The sequence below is a fragment of the Callionymus lyra genome, chromosome 16 (genome assembly GCF_982586985.1).
Source record: "Callionymus lyra chromosome 16, fCalLyr1.hap1.1, whole genome shotgun sequence".
In the NCBI taxonomy this organism is placed as follows: Eukaryota; Metazoa; Chordata; class Actinopteri; order Syngnathiformes; family Callionymidae; genus Callionymus; species Callionymus lyra.
Genome location: NC_141833.1, coordinates 518,861 through 529,554, shown reverse-complemented (window position 1 = coordinate 529,554; position 10,694 = coordinate 518,861). Strand labels below are relative to the sequence as shown.

Sequence of the window (10,694 nt, the reverse complement as noted above, 5' to 3'; positions counted from 1 at the left end):
TGATTGTCATAATGTGTTTTTATCCTCAGGGCTTTATGTATTCTAATTTCTATACTTTGGGTTTGTCCCATTTATACTGTAATTGCTTCCCTTCATCAGTTTTACTCTAGTTGCAAGTTTCTGTGTTATAGTCCAGGTTGATACATGTGCCTTAGTGCATAATTATCACTCTTAAATAAGTTAAATAAAAGCGAAAGTTCACACAAAATTCAAATTCCACTTATTTTTTTATTTACTATTATTTTATTTACCATTATTAAGGGTTGGGATTATTACTTTTAATCTGTTACCTTTTAGGGTAACAGGCAAAAATACAAGTCTATTTTAAATGTAGTGACCTGAGGAGCTGAGGTGTCATTGTCTTCAATTGACACAATAAAAGAACACCAAAATACCTCCATACTGCTCATTTGTAATGTCCATCTTGTATTGAAGCCTAAAAATGAGAAATTGTTTCAAAATCTTAATTAAAATCCCCTAGCACTATTTTAGTTGACAGTTTTAATGGATAACTCTTTGACCTTTCACTTTTATTCTTTACCACTAGAGGTCGTAAAGCTCCACGAGGGCAAGGCCATCTGTACTGAATCTTAAATTATACCTTTTTTGAATTCTGCACACAAGTACATAAAAGTTCCTTTTTTATTAAATGGTATCCTCAGATACAAAAGAAAACAGTATTTTAATCAAGAATGTCACTAAAAAGCTTCCGTTTCTTAGACTCCCCGGTCTGGATTTCCTGCCAGTGGTATCGTCTGTGGATGAAGTGGGACAAAGCAAAGTTGGCCCAGACATGGCGTGCAAACTGATCTGACCTCAGCTGATTCTCGCTGGGCACTGAGGAAAGAGGGAGGGGCAAAAGGTTAATACTGCTGCCAAAGTCACACACCCAAATCTAGATCCGTGAAATCACCGAGCTCCTGTGCGATGTTCTCCTTCTGACTGGGGGTGGCGCTGTTCCACACCGCTTCTAGTACACGACTGCCCAACCTGGAGCAGGCCATTTTGACAAACTGACCCTGGACATGAGAGCAAGACAAGGTGACAGGCTGTCTTTGTAACAGCTTGACTGACACAACAATAGCATAAGGTGTTGATGGGTTGATTAATGCTGTATCATGATGCAGTTTCTTCATTTTACTCTGCACTAAAGTTTGTGTGATTTATTGTTGGCAAAGGGACGTCATAGCTCGTATGGTGACAGGTTCAATCCCAGTTAAGGACGACATTGGGGCGTTGTGTCCCTGAGCAAGACACTTTACCCTGATTGCTCATGATGGTTGAGCTGGCGTGCTGCGTCGCATCCTACTCCCATCAGTGTGTGATTGTGTGTGTGAATGGGTGAATGCGTAACTAAGTGTAAAATATAAGTAAGAGCCATTTACAATTTACAAATAACTATTCATTTTTACACCACACCTTTTAGCACATTTTTGCAAGTGAATATTTACAAGGCTTCAAGTTATATATTATGTTTGTTTTCAACTGTAATTAAAGTAACAAAATTAACCTTCTCCGTTTATTTCAATGTATGCTTTTATCCTAACTTTATCCTAACAATCACAAATAAATACATTTTTACTGTGAAGTGAATTATTCATTATACTATGGAAAAAATGCATGAAAAGAGGACAAAATAGTTGCATATTTAATTGCAATTGCAACATTGACGAAAATAATCGCAATTCGATTATTCTCAATTGTTTTCAATGTTCGCCTTATTACGGCATGATCCAGGTTGTAGCGTATTCAGTAGTGTTTGGATCAGGGGGTCACTGACGCTGCAAACTACTCCAGGGGCACTGATAGACCTGAAGGGCTACCATCCGTTTGTTACACAATTCTGAATAATTATTATTATTATTATTGTTGATGATAAATATTATTTTCCTGGAAAACACCAATCACAATATTGATTCTTCAAAATCAAACATTAAATAAGATATAATTACACGGTTATTGTATGAAAATATGTTTTGAATTGAAATTACTGAATTAGAAAGGGAAACAATTCTAAGAATGTTGCCACTACGAGAAACACCTTAAACTAAGAATATATAGGAATATGGTTTATATCATACCTCTAGTCTCCTCAGGATCTTGCCGCGCCCCTTGTCGCTCGATGTGGTGATGAGCGCCTGCAAGACGTGGCTGCCTGACGGGTCACAGGCCAGAGTTAAAAGGTCAGCCGGGGTCAGCGTGCGAAGGCTGCTGAGCAAAAGGGAACGCTCCTTGAACTTGGCCAGAGCCTGGACCAGACGAGAGCCATGGTAGCAGATGGAGGAGAGAGGTACCTGGGAAATAAAACGGATAAAAACGTTTAAGCCCTTAGATGAGGCTAGTATTTTATACTCTATATTTTGATCATCTTTTTAGCATTAATTTAACTTATGGCGTATACGTATAGTGTAGAATAATTTCCAATCTAACAGAAAGAACAGAGCTCCAGTGAGTATGTGACATGACACTTGACTATGGTGAGGATTCATGAATAATGATGATGAGGTTTAGGTTGAAACTATCATTACAATTCTATAAATCTTGGAGAGCTCTTCAATAGCTCATGAGGATACAATGCGTCACCAAAACATTAGACGAGACAGTGTTTTAACATGCACTTCTGTTATGAGACATGAGCACAGGAATTTAACATTTTATTTATGGATTTTCCAACTGCAGACACATAAAAAGTATTTATTTGTAGCTTCATGGAGTATTGATCCGTAGTCAACCCAGTAAAGGATTGATTCAAAAGGGCCAAAGATGAGAGAGCTCCTACAAGGTTTATCTTTTTTAAATCTGGGTCCTTCAAGTACAGTCAGGTTTTGTAAGTACTAAAAATGTATATTGTATGAGCAGAATGTGCACAAAAAACGACTACCGGTCACAATCTATTGAGTCAACCAACAGGTGTACAGCGCCATGAAAACAATCCAACCAAGTCAACAGATCCTTATGGCCTTTTTAAGAAAAAAACTTTGGACAGTTAATAATCAAATTGCTGACAGAAACAGTAGTAGACCCACTGAATTAGAATACTTAACACACAAACACATGTACATTCATTATATACACACATATGGATACTCTACTGTTGCTATAATTATTGTGATTATTATTCATTTAAAAAGGAGGAGATCGTGGACAGAAGGACAAAAAGGGAAACCTTGATTGATGAGACTAAAATCATGACAATTGTGACTCAGATTTGTGATTTAATTTGAATAAATTTGTGTTTAAGGTCAAAGATGACCTGGAGGGTAAGGTTCATTCGTCATCTTGGTACGACTCCATCAAAAGGTCATGAGGAAAACATCCCGTAGAAAGTATTGGGGATACATTTCATGTTTTTTTTTTCTACTTTAATATTCGGGTATCCTTAGCTTTACCTCGGCCGGTGTGCTGCCCTCTGCCTGGTCGGAATGGTAGTAAATCTCATGGGTGAGCAAGGACAGGAAGAGAGGGAGGCAGCTTGTGTGCCTGGAGCCCGGCACTGCGCAGTGGAACGCCTGGAGAAGGGTCATTGGGTTATAGTGAACAGGACACATTAGTAATGTTGGGTCTATACGAAATGCTTACATGTAGTAGACATTGCATCATCTCCTCTTGCCTCGTCTCATTCTCAGCGCAGCTTTCCGCCAGTTGCACGATCACACCCATGTGACCGACAGCCAAAATGGCTTCCACTCCTTCAACCAGCTCGTCGAACAACTTCGGGAACTGAGAGACGAAACAAACGGTAGAAGTGGTGCTAAATCAATACCTCGAAACAAAATCACTTGAACTCCTGCTCAGATACACTGGAGAGAGAGAAACATGAGGAGTATCTCACATCTAAAGGAGTAGTAAAGCGAATTCAAACGTCGAAACTGTAGCTTGTGGTTTGTTCAAAATACTGTCAAAAGGTACACTGTTCGGTACAGCTCAAACTGATTCTTGGCCTGATAAACCTCTTGATTTAAATATTGGCATAATCAACTTATTAAACAGATTTTTTTTTGCTTTAGTTGAAGCAAATTAAAATAAAATTATCAAATGTAAATATATAAATGGAATAAGCATTTATTTGAATGCACCACAGTCATTCCGACATTGTTGAACACACCAAAGTCACAGGTGAAAGTTTTCTCGTCTCTTTTCTTTTTGGCTAATTTTTCAATGTAGCGACATTAGCCTATTTTTTTTTTCTATTTCCAGTCATTTAGGTTCCTCAGGTGTGACATGGGGATTTGATAATGTATCAGCAAAAGCACTGTGGAGATTTGAGTTACACTTGTTAGACTTTTTTTTACAGAAAAGATTCAAAGAACATGTCAAATTTCCTAAAACACACAACTGGAGCAATATTTAAATATAGGGTCACGAGACATTAGCACTTACAAACTTGTACTTGGCTGCAGCAGCGGTAAGCCTCTGGATGGGAAAGTTGGCAATGGGATGGAGGACAAGCTCGACCAGCTGACCCTTCAGGTGATTCTTGTAGAGATCCCGAAGAAGAGACTTGGGGGAGAGCTGGATGAGAGTCTCGATCAGGTGACTGGAGGCCTGGTCTTTGAGGAAGACCAGGAGTGGGCTAACACAAAGTCAAGTATTTATGACAATTAGATCACCTTGCTCAATTCATATCAAGTACAAACACTGACCTCACTCCCGGGGCAGAGCTGCGACTACTCAGGTACTCTACGGTGCGTTTAAGCAGACGCTTGCAAAGTATAGGCCGCTTCCTATGACACACGGTCAACATGGTCTGGAAGACGGCACTGGCCACGGTGTCGGTGACACTCACTGGGAAAGAGATTAGAACAAAAAATTAAGTTTGAAACCAGTCAGTATAAGCAGTGAACCGAGGCATATTAAACTATGTGAATCTAAGCAGTGTCAAAATCTACTGTGGTTCTTGAATATGTCAAACCATGGCACCACCTGCTGTCGTGAAGGTGGAACTGTTCGCTGATGGCTGCATAAGGACAGTCAAAGGCCAGTGCTTTTGCTGAAGTCTGACCTATCTTAATGCCATCAGAATATATGCTCCCTGACAAATGTATAATGATGTATGATTTGAAACCCGTATTGGCAAAACATACATTTTGAAATGTGTGTTACATCTCAAACATGAATTTATTTACTTGTATCCTGTTTTTAATTAATGTTACTGCACATGGTAACATGGCATCTCTCTACAATAGAAATGCAAGATGCCATTGATACAAATAAAAATTCATAGTGAAATAAGAATTGACCATGATGCTGGTGACAGCATAGTACGTAGAGCTTATGATTCACCATCACACAGGAAGCACCGATTTAGAGGATTTATGCCAAAAAACTGAGGCCCTGAGGTGACTTCCTGTCCAGCTTAGATTTCATTAAATCAAACCATAAAAGTTAGTAAAGTACGGAAGAAAAAAAAGAAAAACTGGAGCAGCAATATCCTTTGTATGAATATAAAGTGTACAACTCAAGTCCCTCGATTAAATGGCAAGGAAATGTAACATGAGTAATGTAGGTTCATTCTAGATCAAACAATGCGCAACAACAGATGGGGAAAAGCACACATGAAGTGTTTAAACAGGTTATAAAAACAGGTACAAATGCTTTCATCGTGATCATTTTTGAGAAAAAATAATAATTGCTTACATCTCTGGTCTCATAAATGCAAACTACTTTATTACAGCTTCATCGATATGGTATTTAAAAGAGAGCAACAAGCTTTACCTAGAATCTCATTTCAAAAGCCATTGATATAATGTGCACAATGGGGACGGATGTGAGAGTGAGAGTTGTGTTTTCTTCACATAACACAGACAGAACCAAATTGAACAAACGTGTGAATGAATAAAAATACTTTTTTTTTATATATATAAGAGTACCACAACAACTGGAGACTGCAAGGCTTATTATGAAGTATTGTGTGTTACAGGAGGATAGAGAGATATAACCATTCTAAGATCATTTAAGACCAACCCTATAAAGAAATTCTGCAGAAATGCAAGAAAACTTACCAATGGTTTCGGATACTATAAACAACAAACTTCACATCTTTTTCATGACTTTACTCAGCATCAATAATTAATTGTTTTTGTTGAGAACATCTCCATATTAATGTTAGTCATTCCAGAAAAGATAACTTCACCATAAGCATTTCAAAGATGTACAACATCCAATATTTATTTCACTGGTTGAATGTTTTTTTTCGGTTTGAGAAAATCTCTTCACTACATCACTATGTACTGATGAATAGAAAAACCTTGATTCCTCTAATTGAGGATATCTTTCCTCTATGACATGTTGAAGTCATTACATGCTCGCCAAAGCGAACAAAACATGAATTAGTTACTGTGTAACTACAAATCAAACCTACACTTTCGATATTAACATGTTAAACACACAATTACTTAAAATTACGAGGATGTTTTGGACATTCTAACGAACCACTGCAATGGAGGAGGCTGCCTTTTTTTTTTTTTTTTAATTTCATGCATATTTCACTTCCGAGAATTCCTTAATGTCAAACGAAGCAACAGACCTCGACAAAAACATAGAACGCAAGCAGGCTCAATCAATACGGATTCTAATCTGATATTTCTGCCAGATCTTTTTTTACCTCTCAAACCAAATTTTCTTGCGGTTTTATACGCAAATTAACACAAGTTTTAAAATCACAGTTTAGCTTGAAAATAGCGGACCTTAATTTCCACTAAAAGGCGCGTATATGGGATCAGACAAGCACCATGAAAACATTTGGATGTACTTAAGTGCATCAGTTAAAGCAAAATAAAGACGAGGACAACTGAGCATCAGTTGCTACATTAAAATGGATTAACTGAAAATAATTGCTAACCTTAGTCAACAGTAGTTTGAGTAGAGAATAAGAAATTTGAACTTTAACTATTCCCTAAACAGTTTTAGACACTGCATTGTTATTGTATTCTCTTGCTTAGAAGTACACAAATATGAACAAATGTACGGAAATTCTGAGGATCATATTGGTTTGAAAACAATGTTAATGCGTGCAGCTTTAGACAGACAGATAGGCCTGCTGGGTTTTGTCAACTGAAGACGAGCAGCACTAATGAGAAGGACTTACAGTTCACATTGTCCATCAAGGTGTCCGTGAGGTGCTTCATCTCGTACCAAAATGAGGTGGGGATCTCAAAGTCTTTGAGCTGAGGTACGGCACAATGGTTCCTCTTTAAACCTTTGAAATAAATTCAGAAAAATTATGAGTTGGAAAGAAGATCCAGAACTTAAAAAGCTTTGGTTTTGTACCAGTTTTGGACTCTGAGCGCGCGGGTCCTATACAGCCCACCAGAACGTGTAAAAGTGTGCGGACCACATGCGAGCCATGGGGGTGTTTGATGAAGTCGGGACAGTTGTCTCTCACCACCGAACTCAAAGACAACACCTGAGTCTCCAGAATCCCAGCGACGTCCTCTTCCTCAGAAGCCGGATTATTACTCTCTGAAGTGACAAAAACTATTAAAGTCGACTTCTTTTTAGTTGTTAAAACGTGGCCTTTGTCGTGACACTGACCCTGCCATCTCGACATCTGTCTCAAGGCACTCTCCACCACGTGGCCTCCACAGCGATCGCAGGAGACCATTTTCAATCCTGGTCCTGAATCTTTGCAGAGTACAGAGAGAACTTCCCCCACCTGGTCTAGACTTGATAGGGGGAGTAGATTTTGGAGTGTAATGCTTCCTGTGCAATCCATGGCCACCACAGAGGCTTTTTCTTTGACCTCTGATAAGACATTCTCTACAAACATTACTGTGGGAAAAGAAAACAAGTAGATTATTGAGTGCAAAGAATGTAGTATTTATGATATTATTCACTTATATTCCAAGCAACGATATGTCAATTTTAATATGTTAAAATTAAAAATTTCAAATGAGAAAACATTTTTCAAGAATCCAAGACACAAACATTTGAGTTATAGGCATTCGTGTTTCTACTTGTTGAGTAAATATTGATTGTACCTCTCTCTTCGTCGTCTTCGAACCCTTCACCCAGTCGTTCTCCCACTCTTCTGAAGTATCCAACACTCAGGGCATCGAGACGCACCGTCTCTCCTCCTCGCTTTTTTTCAGAGTCATCCCTCTTCTTTTTTCCTCCTTCATTCGCATCATTTGCATGGTTCTTCCGCTTCTTCTCTCCTTCCTTAAGAGGCTTTCTTTTATCTGGATTGGCCAACATCATCCGTAACGCTAAACCTTTAAACGGATCTTAATACTGATCACAACTGTTCCACGTCGAATGGTGTCAACTGGAATGGGAAAAAAGAAATAATCCATGACTTTTTAAATACAATATAAAGTATATGAACATAAAATACACATAAACATAAATTACAAATAAATAAATAATCCATGACTTTTTAAATACAATATATATGACCGTAAAATACACAAACATAAATTACGAAAACATAAATAATCCATGACTTTTTAAATACAATATATTTGAACGTAAAATACACATAAACGTACATTACAAAAAATAAATAATCCATGACTTTTTAAATACAATATATATGAACGTAAAATACACATAAACATAAATTACAAAAAATAAATAATCCATGACTTTTTAAAATACAATATATATGAACGTAAAATACACATAAACGTAAATTACACCCCAGCTCGGGCTCTGAGGTCTGTGGATCAGAATCTACTGATGGTTCCTGAACACGGTTCAGGACCAGAGGAGAGAAATCTTTTCTGATTTTCTGGAACTCCTGTTGTGTTAACAGTTTTATCCTGATCTTTAAAATATATACTTTATTGAATATTGTTTTGATTGTTTAAGCGCTTTGTGACCCTGGTCTGGAAAAGCGCTATACAAATAAAAATTACTTACTCACTTACGTACGAATTGAAGCTTTCACATTATAATAGTAATACTTAAAAATGAAAACTGAGATTTATTTTGTTGGCAGTATAAACAATATATTTGTTGTTCTTTCTCTCTTTCGGGAGCAACAGTGGAACGTGTTCTTACAAAAGATAAACTGTGCAGAACCGTGTCTGTTGGCCTAATGTAACGCGGCGCAACACAAACAAGTCCCTGACAACGAGAAACTGCTTCAAGAATGCATCGTGCGGCCCCTTCAGGGAAAAATACGAAGATGAAATAGTGTTTTGTTTAAACGGGAAACTGAAAAGTTAATTCACTCACATGTCTTGAAGGTGTACCACAACGGTCGCCTAAAGATGACGTAATGCGTAAACGTCACGGGGCGGGTAGGTTGGTGAAGTTTTTGTTTTAATAATAAAAAAAACGTAGCTTTCTATCAACATTAAAAATAAACGATAATAAGTATAAATAAATATAGGAGGGCTCGTGGCTAAAAAAAAACAAACAATAATTAAAAAAAAAAAATCCTTACACTACTACTCACGGTAAACAATAAACACGTCAAAAAACGGCTTGAAAAGTTATATATATATATTTTAAAAGCTTTTGAAATGGCTAGCAGCCAAGACGTGGGTTGGGATCCTTATTACTATTTTTCCAAGTGTTATAATACAAATATAATTAAAACCTTCTCTGCTATATGAACAATGATCAGCAGATGGCGCTGTGACCCCCCGCCTGCCTGACATTTTTGTAAAAGAAGGGGAAGGGAGTGACCACCGGATATTCTAACTTTAGTAAACTCAAATAATAGATACAAGGTAATAAACAAATATAAACAGCAAACTTTACCATCCTGTCAGGAAAAGTATTTAATTAAATAATAAAACACACATAATTCTGTCAACATAGTTTATTTTCATAGTCATCAACCCACATCAGTAACTCATTGTTTTAGGCTCACATTCAAGATCCAATAATACAGGCATTTGAGGCAGTTGCTGGTTTTATTTTTTTCTCATTTTATTTGTAACCGCCACAGTGGCAGTGAGATTAAAACAAAGTTTCAAAAGCCTTCTCATGTTTCAATAGTTAATAATTGGTCATGGGAATATCGTGGATCTTTAAAAGAAAAAAAAAAGAAAACATTCTAATACATCATTATAGTTTTACAAGTCAAGGCAGGAAAGGGTTGCTATGTGGACACCTAGGTGTGGCTCAAAAACTGTTAGATGTTGCTGGCTTGATTCCATCGAGAAATCTATGTGATCCCCTGATGACTACAGTAACATTACATCAAAACATTTCATCACTAAACTATATAATTAAAGACACAAGATTCATTGGTTCAATTCCTGGCTATGCTGTCGATGTGTCTATCATCAATCATGCAATCCTCAATGAATCACAAACCCATGCTTACGTCTGTAGATATACTGTATATTAACAGCTTTATATGTTTCTTACCGTTTATCCTCTTTTTAGGTATCACCTTTAGATCAAAAATGTCCAGGACAAAACAGTAGTTTAATCGTACTACTACTTGATTATTTGTACCACCTCAGTCTTATATCTGAAATATAGTTTGTGTATTGTAAATAACTAAGTCCTGGTCATAATCTGGCAAAATTATGAGAAATCATAGGTTTGTTTTATTTGACAAAAAAAACAACAATAGTACATAATGTTCATAATACATAGTAAGTGTAATGAGTTGTATATTCTTATCATTTAAAAATGCAAAAATGTAATAAGTGCTAACTGTCTAAATTGTCTGACAATGAGAATGTTCCTTTTCCCTGGCAGAAATAACCAAAACATTTTGTAGATAATAC

General features: G+C 37.0%; 1 protein-coding gene across 1 annotated transcript; it reads right to left on the bottom strand.

Annotated features, from left to right (window-relative positions):
- Window positions 1–630: 630 nt before the first annotated feature.
- On the bottom strand, window positions 631–9,622 carry nop9 (NOP9 nucleolar protein). The gene is made up of 12 exons (XM_087810835.1): window positions 9,181–9,622; window positions 7,980–8,266; window positions 7,534–7,770; window positions 7,270–7,461; window positions 7,088–7,198; window positions 4,644–4,785; window positions 4,381–4,573; window positions 3,580–3,720; window positions 3,390–3,509; window positions 2,082–2,294; window positions 914–1,019; window positions 631–837 (listed from the first exon to the last, which is right to left on the bottom strand). The coding sequence occupies exons 2-12, from the start codon at window positions 8,197–8,199 to the stop codon at window positions 683–685; spliced, it is 1,830 nt and encodes a 609-aa protein (XP_087666961.1). The 5' UTR covers window positions 8,200–8,266; window positions 9,181–9,622; the 3' UTR covers window positions 631–682.
- Between the last annotated feature and the right edge of the window lie 1,072 nt (window positions 9,623–10,694).

Coding starts and splice junctions, on each gene's coding strand:
- nop9 (XM_087810835.1), bottom strand. CDS start 8,199: ATGATGTTGGCCAATCCAGATAAAAGAAAGCCTCTTAAGGAAGGAGAG. Junction 3,721..4,380: donor CTGCAGCCAAGTACAAGTTT/GTAAGTGCTAAT, acceptor TTCGTCTCTCAG/TTCCCGAAGTTGTTCGACGA. Junction 3,510..3,579: donor TGATGCAATGTCTACTACAT/GTAAGCATTTCG, acceptor ACCCTTCTCCAG/GCGTTCCACTGCGCAGTGCC.